Genomic DNA, 21,638 nt, shown 5'->3' with positions numbered 1-21,638 from the left:
CTAGGTTGTGGGACACAGAAGTAAATATACTTTAGTTATGGCCTTAGTAGTATATTCATGTATTTATTCATTCATGATTTCTTTTTTTTTTTTTTTTTTTTGCAAATAAAATCCCTTTACTACATTGAGAAAGATGATGTGAAGTTAATTCATGATTTCTTGAATGTCTCTGTGCCAGAATTATGTGAGAAGCTGGGGTCAAGGCATTTGAATTGAAATAAAATGAATGTACATTTTTAATGTATTAGGTAGAAATGAAGAGATTCCTCCAATAACGAAAGCTCTTCCTAGGAGCATGCTTATGAGTGGGATAAGCATACTTTCTGCTGGCCCCAGGTAGTCATAGTTTATACTGTTTTCTTTGGTATCATTAATAGTGCCCCCTTTCACTCTTGAAAATGTACTTATTTAGGCAATGAATGAATTCTGTAGGAAGTGAAGTGAATTCTGTGAGGAACCTGACTCTTCCACCACCCACCATCAAAAGGTCTCTACTTCCAGAGTTTGTGTATCAGGAAACTCTGGGATGAGGAAAACCTGATTAAATGGTCACAACTCAGACATAGAGAAAAATATGGACAACATCCAAACATGCTGGCTTCTGATTCTTAGAATTCTAGCAAAGAATTCTGCTATAGTAGAATCCTAGGCCCTATTTTTGGAAAAACACCCACTCCCAAATAGGTCTGGTACCACTGTGCCTGGATACGCCTACTCCTTTCCCCTTTCCTCTCCTTCCTTTCAGCCTTAGTTACTCCCTGTGCCCTGTGGGGGGCATATTCTCATTTGCTCCCTTTCCCTCTGTACTGATCCCTCATCCCCATCAGCATGAGCTTGGTTGGTCCTGCCTACCTCTGCCTGTGCCTTCCTAGGCTTCCCTGGAAACCTTCAGACATGGAGGAGACAAACCTGACACCTCCTAAATTACACAGATCTTTGGGGCTGATACACTATTCTGGTTGATTGGTAGCTGGTCTGTGGTTTTTAGCCTCGCTCACTTCAAGTCCTCCAATGATGTTTTCCTCACCATCTGCTGCTCCCCCAACCTCCTGCAGCTCACTGTGGTTGCCATCACAGAGTGATCTTTTAGATGTGCACAATCTGTTTAGAGCAGAATCTTCAAATACTTGTTTATGTAATCTCAAAAAAACTAAAGATGAAAATACATTATGCACCCTCTCATGCATTTTCAGATGGACTCAGACTTTTCATCATAAATGTCCATAGTTGCTGAGCATGCATTCTGTGGTATATTATAAATATATTCTGTTTAACATAAACTGTTTTAACACTCCTCTAAATATCCAATGGAATCTAAATATACATTTTCAAACCGACCTAATGCATTTAACACTACATGAACATATGATTTAACAGTCGATATTTTGCATGTCTCTTTCTCCTCTAACTCAAATTATTTTATCCTGCTAAAGATCATGTAAAGAATTTTTATGTGTCAAACTGTTTTAACACTGTATTATATATTTTTGCAAAAAAATATGAGATATGCTTAAATTTGATGTTTGAAAATTGACTGCACATAAAGCTATTTTTGAAAGTGTGTTCTGTATTGAGGTATTTTTACAATACTTAGTAGTACACAACTGATTTAAAAAAATCATAGCATACATTGTGACATATAAAAAAGTAATTTTTTTGAAAAATATTTCTTAATAAGATAAATGGGGCTTTTTTCCTTGGATCTAAAGTAAATATTATTTATTAATGGAATGAAAAATAGTTCAATATCAATTCTATTCCTATTCATATTATCCCCTTTCACTTCTGAAAACATGATTGCCTAGCAGAGAGCTGTACAGATTATTATGAATAGAGTTAGTTTTCTCACAATTGTTCAAGAATCTCAGACAGAAAAATCCAAAATGATAGTTGCATGACTTTTAAAAAATATTTTGTTAAAACATTATCCATTATCTATTAAATATTTGGGCCAAATTCTACCTCAAAATAGTACCTCAAAGCTACTATGACTTTAAGTAACAATCTCTCAATGACAAGAACACAGATGTTTTGCAACCCTGTTTGTTTGGACCTCTGCTGCACAACATGGTAGCTGCCAGCCACACATGGTTACTGACCACTTGAAATCTGGCCACTCCAATTTGAGGTGTGTGGTAAGCATAAAATACTCTGAAGACTCTGAAGATGAGTGCAAAAAATAATGTAAATTATCTCAATATTTCATACATTGGTGTCATGTTAAAATGATAACATTTTAGAAGTATTGGGTTAAAGAAAATATATTATGAGAATTATTTTCATCTGTTTCTTTTTAATTTTTTATGTGGATAATAGAAAATGTTAACTTATATATGGAGTTCGTATTATAATTCTAAAGGACAGCACTAGGCTGGAGGTTAAATTCTAGAAACTAACAAGAAATGATGAAGAAATATAAAAATGAACCTCAGTTGCCTGTCAATATTCCTTTGTTTAATGAATTCTGTGATTTTAATGTTGTGAAATTACCAGTGTGAATGGCAAAGAATGTAACATTATATAGCAGTCTGTCATGTGTCCGGAGAACTGGAAATATATATATATATATGTATATATATGTATATATATACACGCACACACACACATATAGACACACACACATATATAATACATTATATATATTACATAAAACATATATATGTGTGTGTGTGTGTGTGGACGTGTGTGTATATGCACTTATGAATTTTCAGCGGTCCACTTATTCATAGGGAACTTTTTTCCCTCTGCAGAAGTTGTTCATGTATTTATCCCTGTAAAGAATTTGCTTTTGTATTGATGTGAAAGACATAGCATGATGCTGCTAGTTTAAAATCATATATCTTTGTAAGAAAGAAAACAAAGCAAACAAACAGACCCCCTCCAATGCATGCAGGGATGGTATTATGGCTTATTCATAGTTATAGTCCTTTGAAGGTGGTTGGATATTTGTGGGGACATAACGTCACACGTGAAAACTAATCATAGGCATTTGTTGCATGTGCCACATTTTTAAAGCAAACACATCCACCATCAAAGGGGAGAAACCATATGCCCAAAATTAAAGAATCAAACAGGTTTTGTGTGATTATGTGAGCAAAGACATCTGGATTCCTCTAAGAGGATTTTTATGACTTTTTCATATTTCTTTTATTTATTTATTTTAAAAATTATTGTGGTAACATACTGTTCCAGTTTGCTAATGCTGCTAGGATGCAAAATACTAAAAATGGATTCACTTATAGAAAATGAGATTTATTTGGTTACAGAGTTACAGTCTTAAGGCCATAAAGTGTCCAAGGTAGTGCATCAACAATCAGGTACCTTCACTGGAGGATGGCCGATCATGTCCAGGAAACCTCTCTTAGCTGAGAAGGCACATGGCTGGCTTCTGCTCTGGAGTTCTGGTTTCAAAATGGCTTTCTCCCAGGATGTTCCTCTGTGGGCTGCAGCTTCTCTTCAAAATGTCATTCTCAGTTGCTCTTGGGGCATTTGTCCTCTCTTAGATTCTCTGGAGCAAAAATCTGCTTTCAACGACCATCTCCAAAATGTCTCTAGAAGTTGCAGCTCCTCTCAGCTCCTGTGCATTCTTCAAAGTGTTCCTCTTGGCTGTAGCAAGCTCACTCCTTCTGTCTGAGGTTATATAGTGCTCCAGTAAATTAATCAAGGCCCATGCTGAATGGGCGGGGCCACGCCTCATGGAAATCATTCTATCAGAGTTATCACCTACAGGTGGGCAAGTCACGTCTCCGTGGAAACACTCAAAGAATTACAATCAAATCAACACTAATATTTCTGCCCACACAAGATTGCATCAAAGATAATGGTGTTTTGGGGGACACAATATTTTCAAACTGGCACACATACATACTACAAAAACTTTCCTATTTTAACCACTTCTATGTGAAAAATTCAATGATAACAATTACATTCATAATGTTGTATGACCATCACCACTATCCATTACCATAACTTCTTCTTCACACCAAACAGAAACTCTGTAACCATTAAGCAATAACTCACCACCCCCCTTTCCCCAGTCCCTTGTAACCTCTAATCTACTTTTTGTCCGTATTAATTTCTTATTTAAGATATTTTATATGAGCAGAATCATAGGATGTTTGTAGTTTTGCATCTGGTTTATTTCTCTCACCCTAACGGACCTTCAAGTTTCACCCATGTTGTAGCATGAATCAAAAATCCCTTTGTTTTTAGGGCAGAATAATATTCCATTGTGTAAATATTTTGTTTATTAATTCCTCTGTTTATGGACACCTTGGTTGCTTCCACCTTTTGGCTATTGTGAACAATGCTGTTATGAACATTAGTGTACGAGTATCTTTTTAAGTCTCTGTTTTCAAATCTTTGAGGTATGTAGCTAGAATTAGAATTGCCACATCATATGGTATGGTAGTTTGAACTTGCATATACCCTGGGAAATATCATGTTCAGAAAAAATCAACTAATCCATTTCTGTGGGTGTAGAATTATTGTGGGTGGCAATTTTTGATTAGGTTATTTCAGTTGATGAATGTCCCAGGGTTGGTTGATCTTCTTATTAGAGTCCTTTACAAGAGGATAAATGCCCCAGAGAAGCTAAAAGATAAAATTAAGAGAAGCAGCCAGAGAAGCAGAGAGAGAGACCATCCAGAAGCTGAGAGCAGTGAAACCCGGGAGAGAAGGACCAGCATATGCTACCATGTGCCTTCCCATGTGACAGAGGAGCCCAAGTTTGCCCACAGCTGGCCTTCCAGTCCAAGTATCATCCTGTTCATGTCATGATTTGGACATTTTTTATGGCCTTAGAAATGTAAACTTGTAAGCTACTAAATCCCCATTACAAAAGCCAACCAATTTCTGATATATTGCATTTCATCAGTTATAGCAAACCAAAACATATGGTAATTCTATGTTTAATGTTCTAAAGAACCACCAAACTGTTTTCTACAGTGGCTGTACAATTTTTTACATCCCCATCACTAATGTACAAGTATTCCTATTTCTCCACATCCTCACCAACATTTATTTTCTGTTTTGTTGTTGTTGTTTTTAGTAGCCACCCTACTGGGTATAAAGTGCTATCTCATTGCAGTTTTGATTTGCATTTCTCTAATGGCTAATGATGTTGAGCATCTTTTCATGTGTGTATTTAGACCAAACAGAATTTAAGTCCTTTGATGATTTTTGTAATTGAGTTGTTCATCTATTTGTTGCTGAAGTGTGGGAGTTCTTTATATATTCTGGAAATTATATGCTTTCCAAATCTTTTCTTCCATTCTATAGGTATTCTCTTTATTTTCTTGATGATGTCCTTTGATGTACAAAGTTTTTCTCATTTTGACGAAGTCAAATTTATCTATTCTTTCTACTGTTGTTCATGTTTTTGATGTCAAATCTGAGAATCCATTGCTGGTTATGAAGATTTGCTCCTAAGTTATCTTGCAAGAGTTTTACTATTTTAGCTCTGTCATTTAGATCTTTTACCATTTTAGTTAATTTTTGTATATGGCATTAGATAAGGGTCTTATTATTTTGCATATGGTTATCTAATTTAATCAACACCATTTACTGAAGAGACCATTATTTCCCCATTGCTTGTGCCTGATACTCTTGTCGAAAATCAAGTGGCCTTAGATGTGTGGATTTGTTTCTTAACTCTCAACTGTACTTCAGAGGTCACATATTTGCCCTAATGTTAGTACCACAAGGTTTTGATTATAGTACCTTTGTGGTAAGTTTTGTAATCGGGAATTGTGTGCCCTCCAACTTTGCTCCTTTTCTTCAAATAGTTTTAGCTATTCAGGGTCCCTTGCCATCCCATATGAATTTGAAAATTGTCTTTTCCGTTAATGCAAAAAAGGTGGGTGGCATTTTGATCAGGATTGTGTTGAATCACTTTGGATGGTATTGACATCTTAACAATATTAAACCTTTTCATACATCAATATACATCAATTACATTTTTCTGACTCTTATCAATTGTATGAATGAAAGTTAATGGATGTTTCAAATATTGAAGCAGAGGGAAAATGGTAATGAAGAAGGGGAATTGCAAATCTGCTTGGTGACCTGCCTTGATTTTTAAAAAGAAATCTCAAGGTCGTCTCCAGTAGATGACTTTTTCTCCATAAAAAGCACAAATTATGTATCTATGCACCTATGCAAATTAACCAAGAAACGACTGAAAAGGAAAGCTTTGAGTGGTGGGAAAAAAAATCAATGTGGACATAAATTCTGACTGGACAAATGCCTCAGAAAATAGATAAGTAAATTGGGGAAAATCCCTCCAATTATAAACTCTTTCCCCTGTAATTCTCTTTCTTGTCCAAGTGTTTAAGATGTTTCTTTCACTGTATGAATATCAAATATTTTTTTAACACACAGGTTGATATACATTTGACTGTCTCCAAATGAGACATAAATTAAGTTACAAAAGCTTTCAGATTAAAGGAGTTCTTATTTTGACTTCCTTATATAAACTAATAATCACTTATAAATCTAAGATATGGGGAACTCAAGAATGTTCAGAGAAAGGGGAAATTTAACTCCTAAATTGGTAATTCTGCTTTCCTTTTTAGAAAAACTCTCCTATAAGGAACTGTTTACTCAGAGAGAGTCCAGCCATGATATTTAAATGGATGGAACCTAGATTCCAAGAGAAATAAAGAAATACAGGTAGACATCAAATTAGAAATTTGTTAACACAAAAATTCACTAATAAAATGCTCATATTAAGACTTGTAAAAATCATGTAAAATGTCATAATATTTTTAAAATAGATACAGAAGGCTTGAATAAGTATTCAAGTTCACTTAGCATTCCTACCAAGTGATTACCCTAAAATGATGTCTTTAAAAAAATGTTTTATTCTGAGTTTCTTTTTCCTTGATATTAACCCCATATGAAAAATAATGCTAAAATATGATTTTGTTTTATAAAGCCTTGGGATTATTTTCTCATACAAATCTAACAATTTGGGGCTTCAATATTTTCTATGGTAATTAAGTCAGGTAAGTTAAATTTGTTTCCAAAAATATGTTTATATTAATGCACAATTATTTATGTTAAGCTAATTTGGAAAAGTGAGATCTTAAAAAAAAATTAGTGGTTCCTGAAAACTTGAAATTCACTTTCAGGCTAGAAATTCACTCCATTTAAGGCATGACATTGGAGTAACTTGTTAGTTGTACAGCCAGGACCTAGGTGACACTACCACGTTTTTCAGATAATGGGGTAATTGCACTGTTATTTTCATGATGTTTAGTCAATGGAACAAGTAATACTTGTGTTCTATCCAAGACCGGTCATCTCTCTCTTTCCACTACCTGCTAATACACACGTTCTCCCCCAAAGCAACTTCAGGGAATACAGACACACAAAGAACACAGCAAAGCAAGGGAACCTTGATTAGAGGCTGAAACTTTGATGTGACTGGTGCAGAAGCCCTTAACTCAGGAAAGGTTGGTTTGGATAGCCCAGGCTCTAAACAACTTCTCTATCTGCTTCTAAACCACAGCTTAAAGCCAAGTCTGGATCTTGCTGCCTTATTTAAGTAGAGGCCATAACACATCCAATAGTGAGAAAAAAGAGACAAGGAATGAAGTTTTGTCACAGCCCAGATGAGAACTGGCTTATTTTAGAACTTTCTCTACTGGGGTGGGGCTGGTGGACTTTTGTTAATTGTGCTTCTCCAGATTACACCCACATGTGTTCTCACCTCTGCAACTTAGCCAGTAGACTTGAGCACTGTTTCTTCTTAAGGTTAATGTTTGCTGGTGACCAGGTTTATCATATTTAATCCTTTCTCCTGTTAACCTTTTGGACTTAGCCACCATGCTGTTGTGGATCGAGGTTTTGGCTGTGTCACTGGGAGGAGAAAATCAGGATCCTGTCATATAACTATTTACATCACCTTTATGGCACCAAGCACCAAACCCTTGACAAGCTCCAGTATTTCCACCTTGGACCACAGAGACAACTCTCCCAAGACAGTCTTTATAAATGACCTGTTTTTAACTCCAGAATTTTCTGAAGTGCTACAAAACAAGCCATTAGTGTATAAAACCCAAATGCACATGCTACACGAAGTTGACATTCATCCTCTGATATATTTTCAAATATTCCCAATGTTGCCTAAAAAGATAAGTATCAGGCAGCCATATCAAAGGCCAAGTAAGGTCATACCTGCAATTTTAGAGATAACATAAAAAAATAACAATGTAGGTCCCTAACCACTGACAAGCACTCATTACCACAGAGATCTTCAAGTTTCCATCCCAAATCCCTCTTTCCTTTCAGACTGACAAATTAAACACTTACAAATAAATATTTCTTTCATTGGGATATAAAATAGGTTATGACTTCCCCAAGTAATCTGTTTTATTTTTTATTTTTCTTTTCAATAAACTTCTAATGTTAGAATAGTTTTAGATTTACAGAGATAGTAAGATAGAAGAGAAAATTCTTATATAAACTACACCCAGTTTCCCCTATTGTATTATATAAACTACACCCTTATATAAACTACACCCTTATATAAACTACACCCAGTTTCCCCTATTGTATTATGGTACATTTGTCACAATTAATAAACCAATATTGATAAGTGATTACTAATCAAATTCCATATATTTTTAAATTTTCTTAGTTTTAGTGTAATGTCCTTTTTCTCTTCCAAAATCCCAAGAATTATAGCATAATACCATTAGTCCTTATGACTCGTTAGGCTACTTTTGTTTGTGGCAGTTTCTCACACTTACTTTGTTTTTGTTGACTTTGACCATTTTGAATGGCACTGGTCAGGTATTTTGTAGAAAGTCCCTCAATTGTAATTTGTCTGCTCTTTTTCTCATGATTTGACTGGAGATATGAGCTTGGGGGAGGAAGACCTCAGAGGCAAAGTGCTCTTCTCATCACAGCAAACCAGGGTACACAGTAACAGCATGACTTATTGTTGATGTTAATCTCAATCACAGGCTGCAGTAATGTTTGTCAGGTTTCTCCACTATAAAGTTACTCTTCCCAACCCTTTTCATTTTGTACTCATTGGAAGAAATTCACTATGCGTAGCATACTTAAGGAGTGGAGAGTTATACTTTAACTCCTTGAAGGCAAACTATTTAGATACTATTTGAAACACTTCTAGATGAGAGATTTGTCTATTATTCAATTCTAAATAAACAATTTACTTACTATTTATTTTTCAGTGGTTTGCTTACTGAATCCTCTACATACTCAAGCATATGGAAACTTATTTATTTATTATTCCCATGATTCTGCTTTTGCAGAATTTCATATAAACTGGAATCATATATGTGTATCTTTTACAGACTGGTTTCTTTCACTTAGCAATATGTATTTAAGATTCATCCATGTCCTTGCATAGATTATTAGCTCATTCTTTTTATTGCTGAGTAGTATTCTATTGTATGACTATACCTTAGTTTTTTTATTCATTCACCTACTGAAGACATCTTAGTTGCTTTCAGATTGGAGTTTATTCTTTTTCAGGCTCATTATTTTCAAAAGGGTCCCTGGATGGAGCTGGGTTCCTTCTTCTGTAGTGGTAGCCTGGCTGCCTTGCATTTGAATTAGTAGAATCATTTTAGGATCTCTGGAAATGCATATTCAACTTCATATCTCTTGTATAGCTTATTAAAAATAATTTACAGATGGTCAATAAGATGAAGAATTTCAAATTCTTAGACCAATTCTCCAAATTCTATAAAACACAGACACAGGACAAACAGATTTCCATAATAAAATCACCAGTACAGCACTCTACATTCTAGGTAATGAATAAATAAGCAATTTTCTGCTGGTTAAATACCTGAGATCAGAACACTTGCAGGCAAACCCTAGCTCCTCTGCCCTGGCTACCCTACTAGGTTGGTATGCTCTCTGACTTTCCGTCACAAAAAGTATTAAATCTTTAAGCAAGAGTAAATGTGGATTAAGCTTCTCATCCATTCAGGTTTGCCTAATCATCATACAACATAATTTCAGCAGACCCAGTGGACACTAAGATTGAGGTGAAAGTGGTAAAATCCCCCACATCTAGAAGTCCTTGTGTTTAGAATTTTTTTATTTCCATTGTATTGAGATTTATTCACACACCATACAAACATCCACAGTGTACACTCAACCATTCAGAGCAATCAAATTTTAAACATTTTTATTACTATCAAAAAAAAAAAATAAAAAGAAAAGAAAAAAGAACACCTGAAACAGCCTATCCCCCCATACCACCTACAGTGCTTAGAATTTAAACTGCAAGTAGTTATGAAGATAATATTTGTTGGGATAGGAATTCATTTTTCAAACCAGGATGTACACTCTACCTCAAGGTCTTAATGAGGTTCTAATTCACAGATGCAGAATCCCTTGAATACAACAAAATTTTGTACTAGAAAAGGTTGGTAGAATGGATGTGGCCTTAATGATTGCAAGAAAAACTTAAAGGGTCTCTATAGAACTTAAATTTCTCCAGAGACAGGGAAAAGGAGCTAGAGTTTGCCAGAATGCTAAAGTTGAGTTGGCTGAGAGAATGAGTGATGAAGGCACCATAAGAGTTTTCTTCGATCTCATTTAACAAAGCCAACAGGAAAGGAGAATATCTGAAAAGGAGGCCAAAGCCTACTCACTGGGATAGTTGATAAAACAGGTTAAAGTTTTACCAATTCAGATCCAACCTTATCTTTTGGATACAATAGATGCTGAAAGATGCCCCCTGGTAAAAGTCAGGAGGTTGATTTTACAACTGTTATTTTCTAATTCTCTCCTTAATCCTATCACTTTTACTCCTGAGCCATATTACAGATAAATTCCCACATTTCTATTGCATACCTCCTTGGGAAAAAAGGCGGAGAATTCCCTGTCGAATCTGCTTGGTTTTTACACTGTAAATGATGGGGTTCATCACAGGAGGTGCCAGCAGGTAGATATTGGCCATGATAACATGGACAAGTGGAGAGGCATGCTTGGCAAAGCGGTGAGTCATAGACACACCAACCATGGGGACATAGAGAACCAGAACAGCCACAATATGGGACAGGCAGTTATTGAAGGCGTGAAGTCTCTCATCCATGGAGGCTACCCGCAGGACACTTCTAAGAATCATTACATAGGAGAGCACAATGAGCAGTGGGTCCATCACAACAATAAGCAAGACCAGAGCAAATGCATACCAGCTGTTTACCCGAGTGTCAGCACAGACCAGGCGGATCACGTCCTGGTGGAGGCAGTAGGAGTGAGAGAGGAGGTGGGAGCGGCAGAAGGGCAGGCGCTTGAGTAGGAGTAGAGAGGGAAGAATGGCCAGCACACAGCGGCAAATGATGGCTAAGCCAATCTTCCCAATGACTTCATTGGTGAGGATAGAGGTGTAACGGAGAGGGCGGCAGATGGCCACATAGCGGTCAAAGGACATAGCCAGTAGGACAGAGGATTCCATGAAAGAGAATCCATGGAGGAAGAAGAATTGGGCAAAACAGGCTTCAAAGCTGATCTTACGAATGTTGAACCAGAGGAGCTGCATGACTGTGGGCAGAGTGGTGAGGGTGAGACCCAGGTCTGTCAGCGCCAGCATGGAGAGAAACAGGTACATGGGCTGGTGGAGGGATGTCTCTGTGCGGATGACGGTGAGGATGGTGGTGTTGCCCACGATGGAGATGGTGTAGAGGCAGCAGAAGGGGATGGAGATCCAGATGTGGGAGGCCTCCAATCCAGGAATACCCATGAGGATGAAGTAGAAAGGGTCTTGGATGTTGTTAATTTCCTGGAACATCGCTGAGGAATTGAACTCCAGATTCAGAGTCTTTGCTCAGAGAGAACCAGAAATCTTGGAAATACTCTCCCTATTCCCATAACTGTTTTTCCCCATTTGATCTAAACTCTATCCAAAGAATGGTTCAGAGCTGTTGGGGATACCAAAGGAAAGATTCAACATGATATTCACCCTTCCTTAGCCTATCCCAATAGAGATTTCACTCATAAAACTCATTGCTTCTCCATCATTAAATAGTGCTTAATTCATGGGAAACTCTTTTAAATTATTTTTTGCTTCTATTTCCCAATCCCATTCAATTCTTAGCACTCTGATATCTGCCTTACAGCAGATGACACTGTCAATATTATTCTCACAAAGAATTAAAATGACTTCTTTACTGCAAATGTAATGTTTAATATACAGTCATCATCATCTTTGAGTTCCTTATATCCAGTGCCTCCTTCTGAGCTTCTCCTTTGACTTTTGTAACAGCATTCTCACCTATTTCACTTGTTATGCATTCATTGTTATCGGTTTCACTATCTTGCCCTTTTTTTATCATATATAAAGTAATTATTCCACAGGACCAGGTCTGATTTCTAGTCTGCTTTTTTTTTTTTTTTTTAATTTTCATTATTTTAATTCATCTGAGATCATGGATTCTATTTCTGCCACATCAAAAGTAACTGGAAGCAAAGGGCAGGGTGACTAGGAGAGGAGTGAGAATGTAAAGAGAAGGAACAGACAGGCAGTTATGAGAGCCCAGGTAAGGACAAATGCATTAGTGCAATGCTTTTACTATTTATTCTTTTTGCCCTCTACATCAATAATCCTCCCTCCTTTACTTTGACCATTCACAGAGGAGTCTTACCAGTGGTTTTTCCTGTCTGCTGCCCTCTTCATTATCTGTGGCTTCTCTTTCCTCTACTCGACTCAGGGGGTCAGCTGTGATTATAAGCTTTTGCAGATCTCTAGGCTGGAGGGTGATGATGTGTGTCAGGTCCCTTCAGGATTACAGGAAGAAGCACCTTGAGACCTGCATTCCCACTGATAGTCCAGAAAGTCAGTTTTCCCGTGAGACCTTCTGCTGTACCTGGTGTCCTCCATTGAGCCAGGAGTCAAGAAACCACACTGAATCCTTGTGTTCACAGCTAGTTGAATGTGATCTGAAACAATATGCTTGTGCTTGGAATGTACAATCTCTTGAAAAGTAGTTCTGAAACACTTTCTTCCTTAGGCAGTCTGAAACTAGGGCAGAATTAGAAGGGGCAGGAGAGCTGTAGGCAACAGGAATGTTGTACATCTATTTCAGGGAACATTCATATTGCAGTGAGTGTCTGGAAATACTAAGAGAATTTTTTCAAAAATATTTATAAAATAAGTAAATGGCAAGACATATCTAAGTTGTAGAGGAAAATTTTTCAATAAGTAGTTATTTGTTGACTCATCTCACAATACACACAAAACTAATTTCCAAATGAATTAAGTAATTAAATGCAGATAAGAAAAATAAAATAAAACAGGGAAAAATATATACATTTAAATCTCTAAATAGACAAGACTTTCTAAAATTAGCAGGAAAAAAGTCACAAAGAAAAAGACAAATGTTGTGAAAGAAAAATAATGCATTTTTCTCTACAACAGAAAATGATAAAATTAAGACACTCCCAAGATAACATTGATTAAAATATACCATAGAAGGAAATAATATCTTAAATATAGAAAAATTAAATGTATCAATATTTATCAATATTAATGCCACAATAGCTTAATAGGAAAGAATATGACCGTGTTCACAACAAAAGAAAACATGCAATTATAAACAAGAATAAAATGGATCAACCTGATTCAAGAATCTAATAATGGAAAATTAAAGAATCTAAATGGTGTTTTAACCTTTCCAAACAGCAGAGGTCTTTAAAAAAGCAGTTTTATTGAGCTATATTCACATACCATGCAATACATCCAAAGTGTACAATCAATGGCTTTTAGCATACTCACAATGTTGTACATTCATCACCACAGTCAATTTTAGAACACTTTCATTACTCCATAAAGAAAATCCCTATACCACTTAGCAGTGACCTCTTAATCCCTCTATCTTTCCCCAGCCCTGCATAACCACTAATCAAATTCTGTCTCTATAGTTTTATTTATATTTACATTTTATAAAAATTGATTCACACAATATGAAGTGTTTTTATGTCTGGTTTCTGTCAATTAGCATAATGTTTTTAATTATTGTTTTTGTTATAATTATAGAAGCTGTAGACTCACATTAAAGTCATGAAAAAATACAATGTTCCATATACCCCCCATTTTCATAGTTTGCATTGGTATATTGCCTTTCTTCCAATTAATGGAAGACTATTAAAAGATTACTGATAACTATATTCCACAGTTTGCGTTAGGTGTATTTTCCCATATACCACCCTATTATTAACACCTTGCAATAGTGATATACATTTCTTATAATTCATGAAAGGCCATTCTTACATATATGCTATTAACCATGGTCATTGTGCACACAGGTTTCACTGTGCCACACAGTCCCATGTTTTATCTGCAGAGGTCTTTTTATGACCACACATTATGCAGGTTAGTTCAATGCTATGAAACATTCATTTCCTGATGGAGTGCAATTTGTGTATTAATTTCTGCAAAAGAATTTCACCATGTACTTCACTTCATTTTATTCACATACTTTAATTCAATAAATTTACTTTTGGGACTAAATGGTAAGGAACTCATTTTAAATGAGAATAAACCATTATTCTGTAAATATAGTCACTTAGACTTATTTGTAATGGTAAAAAAAGTAGAAACAGATCAAACAGTTAAAAATATTAAGATGTATGTCTATATTACATATATATAACATGGGCATTAAAATAATAAACATCCTGCAACAGTATTTGTTTTATAAGGATTATAATTACAGTTTTTATGATTTTGCAATATTTATAGCAACATACCTACTCCTGTTCAGCCTCTAAGTGCTATCCTTACATTGTTTCCATTAGTGTTACTAAAGAAGGCTAGAAGAAGGGGCTATTGTCATCGTCTTTTTATATATACTGGGGATTAGAGAGGTTAAGTTACTTGCCAAGTCACATAGATTTTAAGGTAATGGCAGAACTAGGATTTGAAGGTAGTTCTGGTGAGATTTCAAAGTCAAAGTATTTAATCACCATATTCATAAAATCACTTTCTTTTCAGTTATGCCTATATCTTCTTATAAATGGAATTCTGAAGATATTTCTTGCTCATGGATGAAGATATAAATGGGACAGAATTAGTAAAGCATATTGTTTTCAGTTAAGTTTGGCTAATTGAATCAGAATGGGTCATAATCCTATTACTGGAAGCCCCATAAAGAGAAAGGTACAGGGCAGAGCTGGAAGCTGAAACCCAGTGGGAACCCATAAGAGAAAGGAGAAAAGATTCTCAGGTGCCCAGAAAGCCTAGGAACCCAATGATTGTTAGCCAGCCAGAATGCTACCAGCCACTTGAAGGAAAAAATCCTTCAAGCCTCTGAAACTATGAGCCAATAAATTCCCAATGTTGAAGCCAACCTCTTGTGTGGTATTTGTCACAAAGGACTGGAAACTATGACAGTGCCCAAAGTTCCTGTGCTAGCAAACATGAAGAAAGCAAGCAATCTTTTGCCCTTTAAATGTTTAAAGGGGGGATATTTTAGAGAAATTGAAGGAAACTGAAGACATTCCAAAAGTAAACTCACTGAAGCTGTATGAGGTCATCTACCAGCACATGGCTCAAGAAAGTGAATAACCAGCAAGTGCCCATCACTGATCTCAAGGATCACACACCAAAGCATAAAGAGCCAGTGATGCTGCAGTGTCCCAGGGACTTCTGCTGAGCCCTGGTCAAGTTTTTAATGCTTTTCCTTAAACAGTAAATGTTGGGGAACCCTGCAAGTAGACAGGCATTTATGATTCCCTATAAAGATACCACCATATTCTAACAATTATTTTCCACATCAAAGTGACTTCCAAGTCTGTAGAGCTGCATAGATGAAGAGTTCCTCTTCCTGAGAAACTTGATTTTGAGAAGGGAAAGTTTTGTATCACTCTACTGGTTTTCCATGGCTCCTGAAGAACTCACAAATTAGGGACTTGAACACAAATTTATCTTACAGCTCTGTAATTCAGAAGTCTGAAATGGGTTTCACTGGACTAAAATCAAGGTGCTGAAACACCTGTCTTTTTTTCTGTAACCTGAGGGTGAGGATCCATTTCTTTGCTTTTCCAGCTTCTAGAGGCTGCCAGCATCCTAGGCTGCTGGCCCTAACTTTAAAGACAGTGATGTCAGGCTGAGTCCTTCTCACGTCTCCCTCTTCTTCTCTTAAGGACCCTTTGTCATTATATTGTGGCCATCTGGATGAGAGCATTTCTAAGGATAAAATTTAAAGGATGAGAAGCTGATAGTCTCTGTGTTTCTGTTTCTATAGATTTGTTTCCAGTTCACAATGGCCATTTTCATTCATTTAATGTTCTGTTAAACATTTTTATCAATTTTTCTATTTTAGGTATTGCATATTTCAGTGTATAATTTCCATTTCATTATTTTTAAACAAACTATGATTCTTTGGTGAAATTCTCCATTATTTCATCAATTTTCTCCAGCTCTGTTTTTGAACATGATTATTAATAATCAGAATTACTATCACTATTTTAACGTTCTTTTCTATTTACTCCAATATTGGATCAACATGCTTGAAATGGTTTCCCTTTTCCTTAAGAACTTCCTTTTGTCTGGAAAAAGCCCAGATTCTCATGTCAGCCTGGCAGGGAATGGGCAAATGCCTCCAGGGCACAAGTGGCTGCTGATAGATGTCAGCTCACCTCTGTAAGGTTCTTCCTTCTGCAGAATCTTAAGCTCTCTTGACCTCATTGTTTCAAAACTTGCTGATGCCTTTAAATACACATGCATGCATGCACATATAAACATATGTATGTGTGTATGTAATGCATTTATGTACATATCTATACAAAGATAGACATACATAAGTAGATGTGCCTATTAATTTATTTCTGTAATTATTTTTAAACCTATTTTTTCATGTTTTCAGCAGAAGTATTGGTTTGACATAGGCTACACTACCTTGCCATGATGTGGTAGTCAGGGAATCTATAAAACAGCCTAAAACCACCAGGAATATAGCATATAGCTGCAGCTGAACAAGTTGTATTTTTTGCTTATTTTAGCAAGGGATCATGCACATGATTGGATCCCTGATGGATCTCAGTAAGACAGTGTTAGAAAAGCTTTATTATAGGATATGGGTTGTTTTAGGTGATTTGGAGCAGGCTTAAGTATGCAGAGCTTAGCTCAGGTTTAGATGCTATCGGGGGGGGGAGTTCTATGATTGCTTATCATAATTTTTATGAGTAAGGAGAACAGGAAAAAGAGGTTCAAGCTGTAATTCCTAAGAAGTTAGAAATATTAGTTAAAGGGAGGATATTCATATCTTTTTGTCTTGGAAAATGTTCATGTTTCCTCTGTACTCAGACATGATTTGGAGCAATCTTTTTTTGTTGTTGTTGTTCCAGTAGCTATAGTGAGAAAAAAAGGAATTAGAACATAAGTTTAGACTGCTAAGATATCTCCTCATTTATTAGTACATATTTAAGGCCATGCCAGGCAGAGAGTTCTGAGGGTTAAAAAAGGTGAAATAGAGGCTATTTGAGAGAGTTTGTCTAAGAAATTTTTTCTAGTACATGGAGTAAAATAATATTTCAGTTATAAAGCAATTGTAAGGTTAAAATATAAAGGCTGAGATGAGGATAGTCAGGTGGGGACTGCGATGGGCAAAGAAGGAGAAGTGATCATTACAGAGGGATGGAATAGCATGCAATAAACTGTGAATGGAAAGCTAATTTGGAGTTGTAAAGAATGAAAGAAGCCCAAGATTGCTGTAGTTCAGAGAGATAATGTGACATAAAATACAGCTGCAGAGTTCAGTGGCAGATCACAGTCTTGTAAGCCCTGTTGAAATGTTCTAGTTTTACATTAAATGCAGAGGGGGCATCGTCAAATGTTATTTTCTAGAGAATTAATATGATTATCTGTAATTTTTTTTCTAAAGATTGTTGCAGCTTTAAGAATATATTGGAGAGGTGACAAGAGCAAATGCAAGAACAACTGTGAAAACTGAAATATTTCAGGCAAGAGATGATAGTTTTATAGACAGGTTATTGAGGCAGTGGAGATGGAGAAAAATAAAAGATTTCAAATTTATTTAGTAAGCAAGATCATGTTAACTCTTTGAAGGGGAAGGTGTGATGACAGAAAAGGCAATGTCAAGAGTTTATGCATTTAATCAATGCATATTAATTAGAAATTGAATATAAGCCATGATCTCTGCTTGTCTCTGGAGATACAGTGATAAACATGTTCTGGGGTACTAATTTAGTAGCATATGGGAAAAGTTGGCATTTACTAAAATAGTGAATACTTCCAAAAAAGTTATTGTGTATTTTGTACGTATGTGTCTATGTGAATATGTGTGTGGGTGGGTAGTAGATGTGGTGAATAGGTCAGAAGGTAGAAGGACATAAGTAAAGATTTTGACATATTGAGTTTGAAATGAAAGTAAGCCATCATAACAGAGATGAAAATTATGTCTATGATTCTGGAGAGCAGGCGATAATTTTTGTCTTGGGATATACATTTGGGAGTTACAGGCACACATAAGGTAATTGATCCATTTGGAATCAGTGAGACTGCTAGAGAGGGAACTAAGGAGGGAGAGAATGAGGGGCCCAGGAACATTCCTGAAAATTGTGTCACTGGACCACATAACGATGGGAATTTCACTTAAACTCTCTGAGACTAAATATCCTAATTTTCAAAATAAATATAATGTTTAAATATCCAGGACTGTTGTAGGACTGAATACTGTAACTTAGACAACCCCAATTATCAGTGACTATTTATCTTCCCCCATTAAAATATAATAAAAAACCACATTTACATAATGAGGAGAGACAATGAAAGTTTCCATGTTTTGGAGAGAATTTTAATTATTATTTTAAGCCTGCTATTTTGATTATCTCTCTTTATGACAAGGGAAAATGAGGGCCATGACAAATATATTATAACTATATATTCTTTGATTTTATATTCTTAGTGATAAAAGCAGATGGTACTCTGCAGCAGATTTCCGTTTCTATTTTGGTGTAACTGATACTTAATTTACACATCAAAATAAGGTATATAGTAAGGAAAAGAAACCTTTCTAATAGTCTTCTCTTAAAAGGACACAGTTAAGCCATTGGATATGTTCTCACAGTCTTGTCAGGGTCTAGACTTTGTCACAAGAGTGTAGGGAAATCCTAACTAAATGGTTTTCACATTGAGACCAGCTTCAATTCTGTCTTACTCCTTGAAAATGGGCTCCAATACTGCTGGAGGAAACCAATTGAACATAAGACTATGTTCAATGTGTGGTGAGGCACTTATTTAAGAATTTATTATAGATTATTAACAGATTAAGATTTTTCTAGAGGGATTCTTAATCCACATGCAGTTCCCAGACTTAATTCCTGGATGTTCTCTGTGATTGAGAATACTTAATATATTCTTATTTACAGTCTGAAAGGTATGAGGTGGGAGGTGCCGGTAGGAGATATCCCAGGTGGTTAGTGGGCGTACTTCTCTGGCACTTCATCTTTATTTTAACATGGGGAGGACAATGGAAACTGTCATAGTTAGAATGGGATCCATGAAGGGAAGAAAATATTTATCAAGGATGATATTCTCTTTAAACAATGGTGTCTCCTTCTGTGCCTTGAAATCTCTTAACTCAGCTCCCAATCCTTACACCCGCTGATACTATTTACAGTTCCATGAGTGGTCCTTCTTCTTGACTACATGTTCCTTTAGCAAAAGCATTGCTGCATACTTAAGGCAGTGTGTATGTGTTTCTACTTAATATTCATTAAAATCAGTTATGGAGTACAATTATGCCCTTTCTACAGATAAAGAAACTGTACCTTCCCAGATTTAATCAACTTTATCAGCTCTTTTGTTAACAAGCCATGATAATGAAGCAAAGGTGTCTACTGCAATAACTGAGCACCACTTGAGCCAATTTACAATAGGAGTCTACTCTAGACAATTGTCAGTAGTTTCACTATATCCACACTTCCAAGACGCTGGATCTTTTCATGCTTATCTTCTGGTGGTTTCTCTCTTATAGGTACTACCAGCAACTACAATCTTCTCCCAACAGTAGTTTCCACCTTTCTTAATCCCAGGTTCCTCATGGAGTTTTGGAAACTCTATCTTTAAAATTAACTCAACTGTTTCACAAACCCTCCAAGTCCTTTCACTTTGACTTTTGGTAATTAATGTTCATTTTCTTTCTCATGGAGCACCAATATCCAAAACTGCCTTTCTTTTTCAGTATGACTTCCTAATTTATGAAAGTTGTATTTCATTACTCCAGATTGAAATCACAAGAGCATCTATGTTAAATTAAAAGCTGATATTTGCTTTAGAAATTACTAATGAGGGCATGAATATACTGCAGATTCAAAAAGCATTTCCATACAATTAGCAGCATTTTGAGCTTATAAAGCAGCATCTTTTACCTCATTACATACTTAATAAGAACACCTCTTTGACAAAGGCAGATAATTGTATCCTAAATTATTTTTTCAAATGATTTTCCCAAAATGATGCAGCTAATGAAGGGCAAATCAAATTTAAAAAATAAGAAAGCCTAGCTCAGTTACTTTCTAGTCCAGAAATAATGATGTCTTTTATTTAATTAAACAGTTCTGATGTACTATCAATCCTCTTGCCCGTGTACAGTTTGATGTCAGTGTTCTTTGATGTTGACTCCAGGATACTGAAACAAATGTGTTCTTCAAACCTACATTCTAATCTTTAGTGCACCTTCTCCAGAAGACAAAGTGAAAGATTCCCTGGTGGATCTGCTTAGTCTTTATACTATAAATGATGGAGTTCATCACAGGAGGTACCACCAGGTAGACATTGGCAATGACCACATGGACAAGTGGAGGGGCATGCTTGGCAAAGTGGTGAGTCATGGACAGACCCACCATGGGCAGATAGAGAACCAGAATGGCCAGAATGTAGGCCAGACAGTTATTGAAGGCATGGAATCTCTCAGTCCAGGTGGCTGTGATCAAGATACTTCTCAGGATCAGTGTAAAGGAGAGGAAAATGAGCAGTGGGTCCATCACAATAATAAGCAAGAGCAGAGCAAATGCATACCAGCTGTTTACCTGAATGTCAGCACAGACCAGGCGAATCAAGTCCTGGTGGAGGCAGTAGGAGTGAGAGAGGAGGCTGGAGCATTCAGAAGGGCAGGCACGTGAGTAGGAAATAGAGAGGGAAGAACGGCCAGCACACAGCGGCAAATGATGGCTAAGCCAATCTTCCCAATGAATTCATTCGTGAGGATAGAGGTGTAATGGAGCGGCTGGCAGATGGCCACATAGTGGTCAAAGGACATAGACAGTAGGACAGAGGATTCCATGAAAGAGAATCCATGGAGGAAGAAGATCTGGGCAAAACAGGCTTCAAAGCTGATCTTGCAAATGTTGAAGCAGAGGAGCTGCATGACTGTGAGCAGAGTGGTGAGGGTGAGACCCCGGTCAGTCAGGGCCAGCATGGAGAGAAACAGGTACATGGGCTGGTGGAGGGATGTCTCTGTGCGGATGACGGTGAGGATGGTGGTGTTGCCCATGATGGAGATGGTGTAGAGGCAGCAGAAGGGGATGGAGATCCAGATGTGGGAGACCTCCAATCCAGGGATGCCCGTGAGGATGAAGTAGGAAGGGTCTTGGGTGTTGTTAGTTACCTGGAACATCACTGATGAATG

At 36.5% G+C, this 21,638-nt stretch overlaps 1 protein-coding gene and 1 pseudogene across 1 annotated transcript; both read right to left on the bottom strand.

Annotated features, from left to right (window-relative positions):
* Nucleotides 1-10,831: 10,831 nt before the first annotated feature.
* Nucleotides 10,832-11,779, bottom strand: LOC119537073 (olfactory receptor 51Q1-like). Its single transcript, XM_037839683.1, has one exon. It carries the CDS (start codon nucleotides 11,777-11,779, stop codon nucleotides 10,832-10,834), a length of 948 nt encoding a protein of 315 aa, XP_037695611.1.
* An 8,891-nt stretch (nucleotides 11,780-20,670) lies between these two features.
* Nucleotides 20,671-21,638, bottom strand: LOC119537072 (annotated as a pseudogene).

Source organism: Choloepus didactylus, chromosome 6, assembly GCF_015220235.1.
Source record: "Choloepus didactylus isolate mChoDid1 chromosome 6, mChoDid1.pri, whole genome shotgun sequence".
NCBI classification, from domain to species: domain Eukaryota; kingdom Metazoa; phylum Chordata; class Mammalia; order Pilosa; family Megalonychidae; genus Choloepus; species Choloepus didactylus.
The sequence above is the reverse complement of the archived record's forward strand: the minus strand, read 5'-3'. Positions and strand labels throughout refer to the sequence as shown.